This window comes from Chiloscyllium punctatum, chromosome 7 (genome assembly GCF_047496795.1).
Source record: "Chiloscyllium punctatum isolate Juve2018m chromosome 7, sChiPun1.3, whole genome shotgun sequence".
NCBI lineage: Eukaryota > Metazoa > Chordata > Chondrichthyes > Orectolobiformes > Hemiscylliidae > Chiloscyllium > Chiloscyllium punctatum.
Window position 1 is genome coordinate 135547602 of NC_092745.1, and position 18027 is coordinate 135565628.

The following is an 18027-nucleotide window of genomic DNA, read 5'->3' on the forward strand; positions in this document are numbered from 1 at the left end:
GTACCCGGGGAAAAAGTTTCTGACTGTCTACTCTATCTATTCCTCTGATCATCTTATAAACCTCGATCAAGTCACCCCTCATCCTTCGCCGTTCCAACGAGAAAAGGCCGAGAACTCTCAACCTATCCTCGTACGACCTACTCTCCATTCCAGGCAACATCCTGGTAAATCTTCTCTGCACCCTCTCCAAAGCTTCCACATCTTTCCTAAAGTGAGGCGACCAGAACTGCACACAGTACTCCAAATGTGGCCTAACCAAAGTCCTGTACAGCTGCAACATCACCTCACGACTCTTGAATTCAATCCCTCTGCTAATGAACGATAATACTCCATAGGCCTTCTTACAAACTCTATCCACCTGAGTGGCAACCTTCAAAGATCTATGTACATAGACCCCAAGATCCCTCTGTTCCTCCACCTGACCAAGAACCCTACCATTAACCCTGTATTCCGCATTCTTATTTGTTCTTCCAAAATGGACAACCTCACACTTGGCAGGGTTGAACTCCATCTGCCACTCCTCAGCCCAGCTCTGCATCATATCTAAGTCCCTCTGCAGCCGACAACAGCTCTCCTCACTGTCCACAACTCCACCTATCTTTGTATCATCTGCAAATTTACTGACCCACCCTTCGACTCCCTCCTCTAAGTCATTAATAAAAATTACAAACAGCAGAGGACCCAGAACTGATCCCTGCGGAACTCCACTTGTAACTGGGCTCCAGGCTGAATATTTACCATCTACCACCACTCTCTGACTTCGACCGGTTCGCCAGTTTTCTATCCAATTGGCCAAATTTCCCTCTATCCCATGCCTCCTGACTTTCCGCATAAGCCTACCATGGGGAACCTTATCAAATGCCTTACTAAAATCCATGTACACTACATCCACTGCTCTACCCTCATCCACATGCTTGGTCACCTCCTCGAAGAATTCAATAAGACTTGTAAGGCAAGACCTACCCTTCACAAATCCGTGCTGGCTGTCCCTAATCAAGCAGTGTCTTTCCAGATACTCGTAAATCCTATCCCCCAGTACCCTTTCCATTACTTTGCCTACCACAGAAGTAAGACTAACTGGCCTGTAATTCCCGGGGTTATCCCTATTCCCTTTTTTGAACAGGGGCACAACATTCGCTACTCTCCAGTCCCCTGGTACCACCCCAGTTGCCAGTGAAGACGAGAAGATCATTGCCAACGGTACTGCAATTTCCTCTCTTGCTTCCCACATAATCCTAGGATATATCCCGTCAGGCCCGGGGGACTTGTCTATCCTCAAGTTGTTCAAAATGTCCGACACATCTTCCTTCCTAACAGGTATCTCTTGTAGCTTATCAGTCCGTTTCACATTTCATTCGGATAATTGATTATTCGGGAAATCGATTCAATGCCTTTCCTCTGGAGCTCGGAGTTTTCTATTAAGTCTACTCCCCGTTCAGGAGACTAGCAGCAGCACAACGCACCCACCCCTGCTCCCTAAACCCGTCCACCCCATCCCCTAAACCCTGTCCAACACTGACCCCCGCCCATCCCCCAACATGACCCCCGCCCATCCCCCAACACTGACCCCCAACATGACCCCCGCCCATCCCCCAACACCGACCCCCCCCAGCACCGACCCCCGCCCATCCCCAACACCGACCCCCGCCCATCCCCAACACCGACCCCCGCCCATCCCCAACACCGACCCCCGCCCATCCCCAACACCGATCCCTGCCCATCCCCCAACACCACTCCCCGCCCATCCCCCAACACCGACCCCGCCCATCCCCCAACACAACCCCCGCCCATCCCCAACACCCGGCCTGGACACCCAACAACAAAACTGCTACTGCCTTTTGGGTGGTACACACAGACACAGACACAGACAGACAGACACACACAGACACTTAAACACAGACAGACACACAGACAGACACTTAGACACAGACAGACACACAGACACACGCACACACACATGTGCAGACACACAGACAGACACAGACACACACGCGCACACAGACACACACATAAACATACAGGCACACACAGACAGACACGTACACACGGACACTGACACCCACACACGCACACTGACATACACACAGACACACACAGTCACACACAGACACCCGCAGACACACATGAACACAGACACACACAGTCAGACACAGACACACACAGACACTAAGACACAGACAGACACGCACGCACACATACATGCACGTGCACACAGACATACACAGACACCGACAATGACACACAGACATACACAGACGCGCACACAGACATACACAAACACAAAGACACACAGGCACAGGCACACACGCACAGAGACACAGACACACAGACACACACACACACACACACACACACACACAGACACCTAGACACACACTGACAAATACACACACACGCAGACACACAGGGACACAGACACACACACACACACACACACACACACACAGACACCTAGACACACACTGACAAATACACACACACGCAGACACACAGGGACACAGACACACACATGCACACAAACACACACACACAGACACACACACGCACACAGACACCCACGCATGCAGACGCACACACAGACGCAGACACAGACACAGACACACACAGACACCCACACACAGACACCCACACACAGACACCCACACACAGACACCCACACACAGACACGCGCACACAGACACGCGCACACACACAGGGACACACACACACACAGAGGCAGACACACACACACGGACAAACACGGACACAGACACAGACACATGCACACAGACACACACAGACACATGCACACACCCCCAGATGCACGCACACAGACGCACGCACACAGACACAGACTCAGATACACAGACACATGCACACAGACACATGCCCCCCCACATATGCGCACAGACAAACAAACACACACACACACACACACACACATACACACACACTCAACTTTTTATTGCAACTTCCTAACAGGTTCCACCTTTGTCCTGTACAGGACAATGTTGGAGAGATTATCTGGGGAAGGGGGGGGGGGGTCTAGAGTACACTCTTGTGTAGAGCACCAGGGAAAGTGTGAGAAGAGAGAGAGAGGGTGGGAGGTCAGTCATTTAGAGACGGTGCTTGCGTTCCCATCAGTCCAGGACTGTTCTCGGCAGCACTTGTAATCATTGTAAACAAGAGACGCGATCAGTGTTGGACACACATCTTTGATGTAATGTTTCTGTCGGGGCCTCGAGATCTCCTTTGGATAATCCGATTTCCGGATGATTGGTAGTTGGATAATCGAGGTTCCTCTGTATTGCACATATGAACTACCCTCTGTGTGAAAATGTTGCCCCTCTGGTCCCTTTTAAATATTTCTGCTCTCACCTTAAACCTGTGCCCTCTAGTTCGGAGCTCCCCAACTCTCGGACAAAGACCTTTTGTCCATAAAGACTTTATCCATGCCCCTCGTGATATTACAAACTCTATAAGGTCACCCCTCACGCTCGTATGCTCCAGTGAAAAAAGTCCCAGCCTTTTCTTATAACCCAAGCCCACCATTCTCAGCAATACCCTGGTAAAACTTCGGTGACCAGAACTGTACACAGTATTCCCAAAGTGGCCTCATCAACATCCTGTACAACCACAACATGACGTCCCCAACTCCCTGTATTCAATGGTCTGAGCAATGAAGGCCAGCGTGCTAAACACCTTCTGAACCCCCCGTCTAACTGTGATGCAACATTCAAAGAATTATGTAGCTGAACCCCTAGGCCTCTCTGTTCCACAACACTCCCCAGGGCCCGACCAATAACTGTATAAATCCTGCCCTTATTTGTTTTACCAAAATGCAGCACCTCGTATTTCTCCAAATTCAAATCCATCTGCCACTCCTCAACCCATTGACCCAATTGATCAAGATCCCTCTGTAATCTTTGATAACCTTCTTCACTGTCCACTATACCATCAATCTTGGTGTCATCTGCAAAATTATTTATCATGCCTCCAATATTCTCATATAAATCATTTATATAAATGACAAACAACAATGGATCCAGTACCGATCTGTATGGAACACCTCTGATCACCTCAAGTCGAGAAACAGCCCTCCACCACTGTCCTCTGCCTCCTGATGTAAAGCCAATTTTCTATCCAATTGGTAAGATCTCCCTGAATCACAAGTAATCTAAGTTAACGAATTAGTCTGTTACTTTCACGAAGCAGAAATCTAACACGCCAATGATTCCAAATCTCGAGCTTACCTTTCATCTCGAAAGTTTTTAAATGTCTCCTGAACATGGCCATGTTTTATGAATCCCCCTTCATTCACATCTGCCCTACTCTCCATCCTCAGTAAAGTAATGGAAGGGGTCACCAACAGTGCTTCTGCGCAGCACCTGCTCAGTGACCCCCAACTGGGTTCCCCCAGGGTCACTCAGCTCCTGACCTCATTCCAGCCTTGGGTCAAACATGGACAGAAGAGCTGGATTCCAGAGGGGAGGGGAGAGGGACAGCCCTTAACATCAAGGCTGCATTTGACTAAATGTGACATCAAGGAGCCCTCATGGGGAACACCTAAACGTTTATGGATTATGTGAATTGAAAACATTTGATCTCTGGCATTTTATGGGTAGGGAAGGATTTCTAACTCAACTTTTGGAATTCAGCATTGAAAATCGCAGATGAACTAGGCTCATCTATTTACAAAAAATCAAGTGATTCTTCGAAAAGATAAGAAAATGCTTAATGGTCTGTAACTGCTCAGAAAACATAAGCTTCAGAGGGTCCCCCCTGTTCAGTGTAGCCTAGCGACAATAGACAATCGGTGCAGGAGTAGGCCATTCAGCCCTTCGAGCCTGCACCACCCTTCAATATGATCATGGCTAATCATCCTTAATCAGCATCATGTTCCTGCCTTATCTCCATAACCCTTGATTCTACTATCCTTGAGAGCTCTATCCAATTCTTTCTTAAATGAATCCAGAGACTAGGCCTCCACTGCCCTCTGGGGCAGAGCATTCCACACAGCCACCACTCTCTGGGTGAAGAAGTTTCTCCTCATCTCTGTCCTAAATGGTCTACCCCGTATTTTTAAGCTGTGTCCTCTGGTTCGGCACTCACCCATCAACGGAAACATGTTTCCTGCTGCCAGAGTGTCCAATCCTTTCATAATCCTATACGTTTCAATCAGATCCCCTCTCAGTCTTCTAAACTCAAGGGTATACAAGCCCAGTCGCTTCAGTCTTTCCATGTAAGGCAATCCTGCCATTCCAGGAATTGACCTCGTGAACCTATGCTGCACTCCCTCAATAGCCAGAATGTCTTTCCTCCAATTTGGAGACCAGAACTGTACACAGTACTCCAGGTGTGGTCTCACCAGGGTCCTGTACAGCTGCAGAAGCACCTCTTTGCTTCTATACTCAATCCCTCTTGTTATGAAGGCCAGCATGCTATTAGCCTTCTTCACTACCTGCTGTACCTGCATGCTTACCTTCATTGACTGGTGTACAAGAACACCCAGATCTCTCTGTACTGCCCCTTTACCTAAATTGATTCCATTGAGGTAGTAATCTGCCTTCCTGTTCTTGCCATCAAAGTGGATAACCACACATTTATCCACATTAAACTGCATCTGCCATGCATCTAACCACTCACCTAACTTGTCCAGGTCACCCTGTAATCTCCTAACATCCTCATCACATTTCACCCTGCTACCCAGCTTTGTATCATCAGCAAATTTGCTAATGTTATTGCTGATACCATCTTCTATATCATTAACATATATTGTAAAAAGCTGCGGTCCCAGTACTGATCCCTGCGGTACCCCACTGGTCACTGCCTGCCATTCCGAAATGGAGCCGTTTATCACTATTCTTTGTTTCCTATCAGCCATCCAATTTTCAATCCAATCTAGTACTTTGCCCCCAATACCATGCACCCTAATTTTACTCACTAACCTCCTGTGTGGGACTTTATCAAAAGCTTTCTGAAAGTCCAGGTACACTACCACCACTGGATCTCCCTCGTCCATCTTCAGAGTTACATCCTCAAAAAATTCCAGAAGATTAATCAAGCATGATTTCCCCTTCATAAATCCATGCTGACTCTGACCTATCCTGTTACTATTATCCAGATGTGCCGTAATTTCATCCTTTATAATAGGCTCCAGCATCTTTCCCACCACTGAGGTCAGACTAACTGGTCTATAATTTCCTGCTTTCTCTCTCCCACCTTTCTTAAAAAGTGGTATAACATTAGCCACCCTCCAATCCTCAGGAACCGACCCCAAATCTATCGATCTCTGGAAAATAATCACCAACGCATCCATGATTTCTTGAGCCACCTCCTTCAGTACCCTGGGATGTAGACCATCAGGCCCCGGGGACTTATCAACCTTCAGACCTAACAGTCTCTCCAACACCAAATCCTGGCAAATTTAAATTCCCTTCAGTTCAGGTCCTTCAGCCAATGTTACCTCAGGGAAATTGCTTGTGTCTTCCCCAGTGAAACACAGATCTGAAGTACCAATTCAATTCTTCTGCCATTTCTTTGTTCCCCGTAATATATTCTCCTGTTTCTGTCTTCAAGGGCCCAATTTTAGTCTGAACCATTTTTTTGCCTTTCACATACCTAAAATAGCTTTTACTATCCACCTTATCTGCGTATTCCCTTCTTAGTAATCCTCTTGTTCTTTAAACGCTTCCCAGTCCTCAGTTTTCCCACTTATCTTTGCTATGTTATACTTTTTCTCTTTTAACTTTATATGTTTCTTAACTTCCCTCGTCAGTCACGGCCACCCATGCCTCCTCCTGGGATCTTTCTTCCTTTTAGGAATGAACTGATCCTGCATCTTCTGCATTATACACAGAAATATCTGCCATTGTTCCTCCACTGTCATCCCTACTAAAGTATTGCACCATTGAACTTTGGCCAGCTCCTCCCTCATAGCTCCATAGTTCCCTTTATTCAACAGAAATATTGTCACTTCCGATTGTACCCTCTCCCTCTCAAATTGCAGATTGAAGCTTATTGTATTATGGTCACTACTTCCCAATGGCTCCTTCACTTTGAGGTCTCTGACTAATTCTGGTTCGTTACACAATACCAGATCCAGAATCGCCTTCTCCCTGGTCGGCTCCAGCACCAGCTGCTCTAAGAATCCATCTCTGAGGCACTCCACAAAGTCTCTTTCTTGAGTTCCAATACCATCCTGATTCTCCCAGTCTACCTGCATGTTAAAATCCCCCATAACAACTGTAGTAACATCTTTGCGACAGGCCAATTTCAGCTCCTGATTCAACTTACACCCAACATCCAGACTACTGTTTGGGGCCTGTATATGACTCCCATGAGGGTCTTTTTACCCTTAGTGTTTCTAAGCTCTATCCACACTGACTCTACATCCCCTGACTCTAGGTCCCCCCGCGCAAGGGACTGAATACCAACAAGGCCACCCCACCCCCTCTGCCCGTCAGTCTGTCCTTACGATAGCACGTGTAGCCTTGAATATTCATTTTCCAGGCCCTGTCCACTTGAAGCCACGTCTCAGTTATCCCCACAATATCGTATCTGCCAATTTCCAAAAGAGCCTCAAGCTCATCCACCTTGTGTCTAATGCTTCGTGCATTTATGTATAGTATTTTTAATTTGTTACTGCCCTCACCCTTCCCATCAACCCCTATTTCACTCAGCCTCTGTACTGAATGCACTCTGTTTTCCAGTAAACTGAGAATTGCCAATGGAAGAAAAATCGAAGGATACCATCCTTCTCTCTCAGTCAGTAAGAGCCAACATTTCTTGATTCAAAACTGTCTAAAAGGCTGGGTCCCCCTCAGTGAAATAACTTTATAAAAGGCTGGGTCCCCCTCAGTGAGGTAACTTTATAAAAGGCTGGGTCCCCCTCAGTGAAATAACTTTGTAAAAGGCTGGGTCCCCCTCAGTGAGGTAACTTTATAAAAGGCTGGGTCCCCCTCAGTGAAATAACTTTGTAAAAGGCTGGGTCTCTCTCAGTGAGGTAACTTTGTAAAAGGCCGGGTCTCTCTCAGTGAGGTAACTTTGTAAAAGGCTGGGTCCCCCTCAGTGAGGTAACTTTGTAAAAGGCCGGGTCTCTCTCAGTGAGGTAACTTTGAAAGTCCCAATCTAAATTTCAGAAATCCGAACTTCTACTAAATGTCCATTTGAATTGAAAATCTAGTTCAAAGGTCATCCATCACTTTGTAATTAACAGCAACTTGATCTCAACAACAGGAAACCTGAGGAACTGTGAAAAGTATGTTCATTCCACTCTTTGGTCCTTGACCCTTGATCTTTTTCCCTAATTTTTCCAAACTCTCAATACTTTGCAGAACTGTGTCTTATCTATGTGTTTCTCTGATTAAGAATAAACATGTTTGAAGTCTACACAGTAGCTTAGTTATTAACCTGTTTTGCTACATCTTTAACAAAACGGTTTGGGTAAATCAGAAACAAAACCAGAAATTGCTGGCAGCATCAATGGAGAGAAACCAGAACTGACATTCAGGTCCTCACTCTAAACTGATGGTAGCTAGGAAAGAGTTAGAATTTGATTTCTTGAAGGCATCTGGTTAAAGTCTCTTTTAGCGAGTTTTGAGAAGATTTGTAGCTCAGGTTGAGGTTCTGGATGTAAGTTTGCTCGCTGAGCTGGAAGGTTCATTTTCAGACGTTTCGTCACTACACATGGTAACATCATCAGTGGGTTTCCGGTGAAGCGCTGATATTAGTTGACCCACTTTTGATTGATGTGTTTTGCGTTCCATGCGTGTCTCTGTATATTCTGTCACAGGGTGGATGTGTTGTCCCAGTCAAAGTGGTGTCCTCCTCCATCTGTATGTAAGGATCCTAGTGACAGTGGGTTATGACACTCATGAGAATTCCTAGAAGCATGGCATTCCAATTGGAACTCCATTAACAAGCACATTGACTTGGATCCCATTTACCACCCCCTGAAAAAAGAACAGGAACTGCCATCACACATGAAATGACATCACCGGGCGGCATGGTGTGGCACAGTGGTTAGCACTGTTGCCTCACAGCGCCAGAGACCCGGGTTCAATTCCCGCCTCGGCGACTGACTGTGTGGAGTTTGCACATTCTCCCCGTGTCTGTGTGGGTTTCCTCCGGGTGCTCCGGTTTCCTCCCACAGTCCAAAGATGTGCAGGTCAGGTGAATTGGCCATGCTAAATTACCCGTAGTGTTAGGTAAGGGGTAGATGTAGGGGTATGGGTGGGTTACGCTTCGGCGGGGCGGTGTGGACTTGTTGGGCCGAAGGGCCTGTTTCCACACTGTAAGTAATCTAATCTAAAACCGACCCAAGAAAACCTAAACACTTAAATAGAAAGTGGGTCACTAACCCCAGTGCTTCACCAGAGGCTCACTGCTGATGTTACCCAGTATAGTGCCTGAACCACTAATCCAGTACCATATCTTGCCCCTATCTGCCCTTGTACTGTTTGGCCCTCCAGTTCAGGCAGCATCCATGGAGCAGCAACCCTGCTGGTTTACCCACATCCCATGAAAGCATTAAACAAAACCCCAGCAGTTGTTGTAGCCTTAGGGTGGTATAGTGGCTCAGTGGTTAGCACCGCTACCTCACAGCGCCAGGCACCTGGGCTCGATTCCACCCTCGGGTGACTGTCTGTGTGAATTCTCCCCGTGTCTGCGGGGGTTTCCTCCGGGTGCTCCGGTTTCCTCCCACAGTCCAAAAATGTGTAGGTCAAGTGAATTACCCATGGTATTAGGTGCATTAGTCAAGGGAAGTAAATTTGAGTGGGTTAGTCTTCAGAGGGTCGGTGTGGACTTGTTGGGCCGAAGGGCCTGTTCTCACACTACAGGGAATCTAATCTGATCTAAATCTAATATAAATGCCGGAGGAAACAGCACAGAAACGCTTCACAGGAGGCTCCCAAGCACTGAGGGTGTCACCTAGACAGGGGACGAAACGTCTGCAACACAAATTCCCAGCTCGGCGAACAGAACCACAACAACGAGCACCCGAGCTACAAATCTTCTCACAAACTTTAAATCTAATCTATTCTAATCAAAAAGTCTGTTTGTTTCTGAAGCTCAGTGTCACCTCAGTTTTTTGTTTTGTTTCTGTCCTTTGATTAGATCGAACATCCGGCCAGAGAATGGCAACAGTAATAGCCACACGTTCAGTATGCACAGCTTCGAGAGGGTCACGTACTGCTCGGCTTGTCGGATGCTGCTCAGGTCAGAATATCACACCATCACTGTCAGTGCTGTTTGTGTTCTACCTTCACCTGGTTCAACTCAAACCAAGGTCAGAAACCACAGGAACCCCTGGGACCTGACAGGAACCGCAGTAATGAGCAGACTGCTCTGTGTCCCGGTGGAGGTTGGGGAAGTGTTCACAGAATTGGGGAGGTTGGAATTCAGGGAGCAGGGGGAAATTTGAGCTTTGGAATGGCAAGATTTTTCCTGTAGAGATGTGACTCCCTGGGATGGATGGTGGATGGATGTGATCAGAAATTAAACTGAGAGGAAGTCTGGGTTGAGTCAAATGTGCAGCATCTGAACTGGTCAAAAGTTATCTCAGTCTGACATTCCCCTGGAATTCAGTTTATTCCGAACCAAGGGCAGGAACTCACTGTAGCCTGTCTCCCAGTGACACAAGGTCGTTTCCAATGAACAGCTGAGACAAGCTGCTGCTGCTTAATAACAGCTGGAGATGTCAGCCTGGGTTCACTCTCGCCCTGACATACCCTCTGCACCATCATGAAAGGTCAGGGTGGATGGGCAGAATAGCCTCCTGTTATACCCTTATGATGTTCTGACAAGTGCTGGCTTTGCTCTCCATGTCTGCTCCCCTACGTCTGTAACTCACCCCTCGCCCCTCACCCTTCACCCTTCTCCCTTCTCCCTCTGCCCCTCTCCCTTTGCCCCTCTCCCTCTGCCCCTCTCCCTCTCCCTCTGCCCCTCTCCCTTTGCCCCTCTCCCTCTGCCCCTCTCCCTCTGCCCCGTTCCCCGCTCATTTAATATCCTCCTTCCAACATCTCTCTGGTGCTGAACTGTCAACTATTTACCTGCTTTATGCATGGACAAAATGAGTTTTGATATTGTATGAAAGGTGCTATGTCAATGCAGCAGTTGTTGGCACTGCTTTCTGCAGAGCCCTGTTTCAATCTGTGATCGACTTTCACCAACTCTGAAAGAAGTTGCAGATTTTGTGGGTGATACTGCCCCCTGCTGCTAGAGCGAGAGACATCAGCCACACGGCACCTTCACAGGGACATTCTGGGCAGCAATCCGAGGGGAAGGTTCCCAGTTTAGGATGCCCCCTCCCCCCTCCCTGACACATTGCCCAGGGATATCCCTATCCCACTGACACTGGCCGTGTTTAACCTCAGCCTTTCCCATCTCGGGCTGTCAGTTCATTAACATTGTTTGTGCCAAGTCTCTCTGAACATCACTGTATGGTTCACTGTGTCCACAGTCCGACAGAACGCCTGGTGATTGTCCCCTATCTCCTCTGTCCTGCTCAGAACAAAAGATGTTGGGGTTAAAACTGATTGTCACCCCCAGATGTTCAATTCTGTCACCTGACAGTTGTGAGACCCCACCCCACCCCCCCCGGTCAACAGCTTGGCAACATCACACCGAGAGCAACACTCCCAGAGAGAGATTCACCCATCACCTCACTCTCTCAACTCCTTACACCCCCCTCCAGCCACTACACCCCCTCCCTATCTCTGTAACCCCCTCCAGCCCCTATACCCTCTCCCTATCTCTGTAACCCCCTCCAGTTCCTACACCCCCTCCCTAACTCTGTAACCCCCTCCAGTTCCTACATCCTTCCCTATCCCTGTTACCTCCTACAACCCCTACACCCCCGTCCCTATCTCTGTAACCCCCTCTGGCCCCTACACCCCCTCCCTATCTCCGTTACCCCCTCCAGCCCCTACACCCCCTCCCTATCTCCGTTACCCCCTCCAGTTCCTACACCCCTCCATATCCCTGTCACCTGCTCCAGTTTCTGAAACCCTCTGTGATCTTGCCTCTTGAACATCATTCCGTGATCTCTGTCCCCCAATGGTTGGTGTGAGTGCCTTCAGCTATTCCCCTCCTGACCTTTGACCCCTCTGTCTGCATTTCGGATGGTGCATGAATCTCCTGCTTTGACCAGGGTTTTGGCGAAATGTCTGAGTAAGTCTTTAATGGAGTCTGTGTCAAATAATCCTTGATAAAGCAGCTTAGGTGTTTCCTTCAGCCTGAGGTGCTATATCAATGCAGGGTGATGTTGTTGCAGTGCTGACTGTAATTGTGGAAATCCTCTCCCCTCAGGGGTATATTTTATCAGGGTTACCTGTGTACGAGGTGTGGAGCTGGAGCACACAAGGAATGTTTGGGCAGAGTGGGAATCTGCAGTAAGGCAGCAGGTAAGTTCCAGAATGAATACTCTCTCGGAATTTCATAGCCATGCTGAGGGGAGCATCTGACAGACCGATACCATACTGTGTCTGAACACCACCAACAGCCTGTTCAGAAATGTCATTACACCCACTGGGGACAGGCAACACTTTAACCTCGACCTCCTGGTACAGTGGGAAGGACATAGCACACCACCACCTTCCCATTATATTACAGGGTGATACGAGTATCTCAATCCCCAAACTAATCCCACTGCCCCGCTCTCTCCTATCGCCCTGTATCAATCCCCAAACTAATCCCACTGCCCCACTCTCTCCCCATAGCCCTGTATCAATCCCAAACTAATCCCACTGCCCCACTCTCTCCCCATAGCCCTGTATCAGTCCCCAAACTAATCCCACTGCTCCCCTCTCTCCCTGTAGCCCTATATCAATCCCAAACTAATCCCACTGCCCCACTCTCTCCCCATAGCCCTGTATCAATCCCAAACTAATCCCACTGCCCCGCTCTCTCCCCATAGCCCTATATCAATCCCAAACTAATCCCACTGCCCCACTCTCTCCCTGTAGCCCTGTATCAATCCCCAAACTAATCCCACTGCTCCCCTCTCTCCCTGTAGCCCTATATCAATCCCAAACTAATCCCACTGCCCCACTCTCTCCCTGTAGCCCTATATCAATCCCAAACTAATCCCACTGCCCCACTCTCTCCCTGTAGCCCTGTATCAATCCCAAACTAATCCCACTGCCCCGCTCTCTCCCTGTAGCCCTGTATCAATCCCAAACTAATCCCACTGCCCCGCTCTCTCCCTGTAGCCCTGTATCAATCCCAAACTAATCCCACTGCTCCCCTCTCTCCCTGTAGCCCTGTATCAATCCCAAACTAATCCCACTGCCCCACTCTCTCCCTGTAGCCCTGTATCAATCCCCAAACTAATCCCACTGCCCCACTCTCTCCCCATTGCCCTGTATCAATCCCCAAACTAATCCCACTGCCCCACTCTCTCCCTGTAGCCCTGTATCAATCCCCAAACTAATCCCACTGCCCCACTCTCTCCCCATTGCCCTGTATCAATCCCCAAACTAATCCCACTGCCCCACTCTCTCCCTGTAGCCCTGTATCAATCCCAAACTAATCCCACTGCCCCATTCTCTCCCCATTGCCCTGTATCAATCCCCAAACTAATCCCACTGCCCCACTCTCTCCCTGTAGCCCTGTAGCCCTTTATCAATCCCCAAACTAATCCCACTGCCCCGCTCTCTCCCCATAGCCCTGTATCAATCCCCAAACTAATCCCACTGCCCCACTCTCTCCCCATAGCTCTGTATCAATCCCAAACTAATCCCACTGCTCCCCTCTCTCCCTGTAGCCCTATATCAATCCCAAACTAATCCCACTGCCCCATTCTCTCCCCATTGCCCTGTATCAATCCCAAACTAATCCCACTGCCCCACTCTCTCCCTGTAGCCCTGTATCAATCCCAAACTAATCCCACTGCCCCACTCTCTCCCTGTAGCCCTGTATCAATCCCAAACTAATCCCACTGCCCCACTCTCTCCCCATAGCCCTGTATCAATCCCAAACTAATCCCACTGCCCCACTCTCTCCCTGTAGCCCTATATCAATCCCAAACTAATCCCACTGCCCCACTCTCTCCCTGTAGCCCTGTATCAATCCCCAAACTAATCCCACTGCCCCGCTCTCTCCCCATAGCCCTGTATCAATCCCAAACTAATCCCACTGCTCCCCTCTCTCCCTGTAGCCCTATATCAATCCCAAACTAATCCCACTGCCCCACTCTCTCCCTGTAGCCCTATATCAATCCCAAACTAATCCCACTGCCCCACTCTCTCCCTGTAGCCCTGTATCAATCCCCAAACTAATCCCACTGCCCCGCTCTCTCCCCATAGCCCTATATCAATCCCAAACTAATCCCACTGCCCCACTCTCTCCCTGTAGCCCTATATCAATCCCAAACTAATCCCACTGCCCCACTCTCTCCCTGTAGCCCTGTATCAATCCCAAACTAATCCCACTGCCCCGCTCTCTCCCTGTAGCCCTGTATCAATCCCAAACTAATCCCACTGCCCCGCTCTCTCCCTGTAGCCCTGTATCAATCCCAAACTAATCCCACTGCTCCCCTCTCTCCCTGTAGCCCTGTATCAATCCCAAACTAATCCCACTGCCCCACTCTCTCCCTGTAGCCCTGTATCAATCCCAAACTAATCCCACTGCTCCCCTCTCTCCCTGTAGCCCTGTATCAATCCCAAACTAATCCCACTGCCCCACTCTCTCCCTGTAGCCCTGTATCAATCCCCAAACTAATCCCACTGCCCCACTCTCTCCCCATTGCCCTGTATCAATCCCCAAACTAATCCCACTGCCCCACTCTCTCCCTGTAGCCCTGTATCAATCCCCAAACTAATCCCACTGCCCCACTCTCTCCCCATTGCCCTGTATCAATCCCCAAACTAATCCCACTGCCCCACTCTCTCCCTGTAGCCCTGTATCAATCCCAAACTAATCCCACTGCCCCATTCTCTCCCCATTGCCCTGTATCAATCCCCAAACTAATCCCACTGCCCCACTCTCTCCCTGTAGCCCTGTATCAATCCCCAAACTAATCCCACTGCCCCGCTCTCTCCCCATAGCCCTGTATCAATCCCCAAACTAATCCCACTGCCCCACTCTCTCCCCATAGCTCTGTATCAATCCCAAACTAATCCCACTGCTCCCCTCTCTCCCTGTAGCCCTATATCAATCCCAAACTAATCCCACTGCCCCATTCTCTCCCCATTGCCCTGTATCAATCCCAAACTAATCCCACTGCCCCACTCTCTCCCTGTAGCCCTGTATCAATCCCAAACTAATCCCACTGCCCCACTCTCTCCCTGTAGCCCTGTATCAATCCCAAACTAATCCCACTGCCCCACTCTCTCCCCATAGCCCTGTATCAATCCCAAACTAATCCCACTGCCCCACTCTCTCCCTGTAGCCCTATATCAATCCCAAACTAATCCCACTGCCCCACTCTCTCCCTGTAGCCCTGTATCAATCCCCAAACTAATCCCACTGCCCCGCTCTCTCCCCATAGCCCTATATCAATCCCAAACTAATCCCACTGCTCCCCTCTCTCCCTGTAGCCCTGTATCAATCCCCAAATTAGTCCCATTTCTGTTTTCATTCTTAATTCCTGTCAAGACACTGTCTGCTCAGGGATGGTCTCTATCTGCCCCAGAGGAGGGGGTGCCCAGGAGTGGGGTCTCTGCCCCTGGGGTCGGGGGTGTGTCTGCCCCAGAGGAGGGGGTATGTCTGCCCAGGGGTGGGGTCTCTGCCCCTGGGGTCGGGGGTGTGTCTGCCCCAGAGGAGGGGGTATGTCTGCCCAGGGGTGGGGTCTCTGCCCCTGGGGCAGGGGATGTGTCTGCCCCAGAGGAGGGGGTATGTCTGCCCAGGGGTGGAGTCTCTCTGCCCAGGGGTGGGGTCTCTCTGCCCAGGGGTGGAGTCTCTCTGCCCAGGGGTGGGGTCTCTGCCCCTGGGGTAGGGGGTGTGTCTGCCCCAGAGGAGGGGGTATGTCTGCCTAGGGGTGGGGTCTCTCTGCCCAGGGGTGGGGTCTCTGCCCCAGAGGAGGGGGTCTCTCTGCCCAGGGGTGGGGTCTCTCTGCCTAGGGGTGGGGTCTCTCTGCCCAGGGGTGGGGTCTCTGCCCCTCGGGTAGGGGGAGTGTCTGTCCTGGGGTGGGGTGGTCCCTCAGGTCCCTGTGATTGAGCTGAGCCATTTCCTGTGACTTCAGGGGCAGTGATGGGATTGTGCCGGGAAACACCAATCAGGATGGTCGGGCCCCTGGGGGCTCTGTCTTCAGTCTCTGTCTCGGGAACACGCTCTGGGATAGACGTCTGACTGAGCAGCAGGGAGCTGTCTGGGCATGTGGCTTTTACTAACTCAATACTTAATTTAATTCCAGATTCTGGGAGAATGAACCAGGGGGTAAGTGTCACAGCCAACACGATGGGGGCGGGGGGGGTGGGGGGGTGGAGAGGGGATGCGCCCCTGAGCAGAGCGGGGGGGGGGGGGGAGTGAGTGGTTGAAAGTGGAGGGCGCTGTCTGATTGAAGGTTCGTTCGCTGGGAGTTCCATCAGGCTCCAGTCGTACGACTTCAACAAAACACTCTGTCTGATCCAGGTCAGAAAGGAGCTCATTGCATGATCAACAAGTTACATTTATATAGGACCTTTTACAGAAAACACTGAGTGGAAATTAATAACATTACTCAGCAGAATGTGCAAGGACAGGTAACTGGCAGCTCAGCTGATGAAAGAAACAGAAAACTGATGACAGTGAGGAAGGGAAGTCCAGACCCCAGCATCTGAAGGCACAGACATCACTGGGGAATGGGGGTAGGGGCTGGAGGGGGTTACAGAGATAGGGAGGGGTGTAGGGGCTGGAGGGGGTTACAGAGATGGGGAGGGGGTGTAGGGACAGGAGGGGGTTACAGAGATAGGGAGGGGGTGTAGGGGCTGGAGGGGGTTACAGAGATAGGGAGGGGTGTAGGGGCTGGAGGGGGTTACAGAGATAGGGAGGGGGTGTAGGGGCTGGAGGGGGTTACAGAGATAGTGAGGGGGTGTAGGGGCTGGAGGGGGTTACAGAGATAGGGAGGGGGTGTAGGAGCTGGAGGGGGTTACAGAGATAGGGAGGGGTATCAGGGCTGGAGGGGGTTACAGAGATAGGGAGGGGGTCTAGGGGCTGGAGGGGGTCTAGGGGCTAGAGGGGGTTACAGAGATAGGGAGGGGTGTAGGGCTGGAGGGGTTAGAGAGATAGGGAGGGGTGTAGGGCTGGTGGGGGATTCAGATAGTGAGGGGCTCTATGGGCTAGAGGAGGTGACAGAGATAGGGAGGGTAGTGTAGGGGCTGGGAGGGGGTTACAGAGACAGGCCGGGGTGAAATAGGCATTTGATGCAGTGCCCCTTGTGAGGAAAGCTATATGTTAGGGTATAAAAGGGAGAGTAACAAAGTGGATGTAAAAGTGGCCGAGTGGTGAGCGATAGAGGGAAACAGGCGCTTGGGTAGTATTTGGGTTGGATCGATGTTTGAGGTTGGGTACCAACGTGTCTGTTGGGAAACGTACCTTTTATGAATCAACTGGAGGGGACATTCTGTATTTGATCATGTTTGTTTTCTGCTCTCTGATACAGAGGTGGTTCAATGGACACAAGAGTAGCAGCAGACACACAGACCCCGGTGAGTACCACCCAGTGTCAGTACTGAGGGAGTGCCACACTGTCAGAGGGTCATTGCTGAGGGAGTGCCGCACTGTTGGAGGGTCAGTACTGAGGGAGTGCCGCACTGTCAGAGGGTCAGTGCTGAGGGAGTGCCGCACTGTCAGAGGGTCAGTGCTGAGGGAGTGTTGCACTGTCAGAGGGTCAGTGCTGAGGGAGTGCTGCACTGTCAGAGGGTCAGTGCTGAGGGAGTGCCGCACTGTCAGAGGGTCAGTGCTGAGGGAGTCCTGCACTGTCAGAGGGTCAGTACAAAGGGACTCCTGCACTGTCAGAGGGTCAGTGCTGTGTCAGAGGGTCAGTGCTGAGGCAGTGCCGCACTGTCAGAGGGTCAGTGCTGAGGCAGTGCCGCACTGTCAGAGGGTCAGTACTGAGGGAGTGCT

The 18027-nt window shown here is 50.2% G+C and overlaps 1 protein-coding gene across 2 annotated transcripts in view; it reads left to right on the forward strand.

Moving 5' to 3' along the window:
• The window catches only part of LOC140480171 (guanine nucleotide exchange factor VAV3), a 167368-nt gene that overhangs the window by 108008 nt on the left and 41333 nt on the right, over window positions 1-18027 (forward strand). For both annotated transcript variants that reach the window (XM_072574919.1, XM_072574920.1), the window contains exons 15-18: window positions 10099-10200; window positions 12292-12386; window positions 16337-16359; window positions 17564-17609. In XM_072574919.1, the coding sequence (XP_072431020.1) occupies window positions 10099-10200; window positions 12292-12386; window positions 16337-16359; window positions 17564-17609 (266 nt within the window). The remainder of the gene's footprint in view (window positions 1-10098; window positions 10201-12291; window positions 12387-16336; window positions 16360-17563; window positions 17610-18027) is intronic.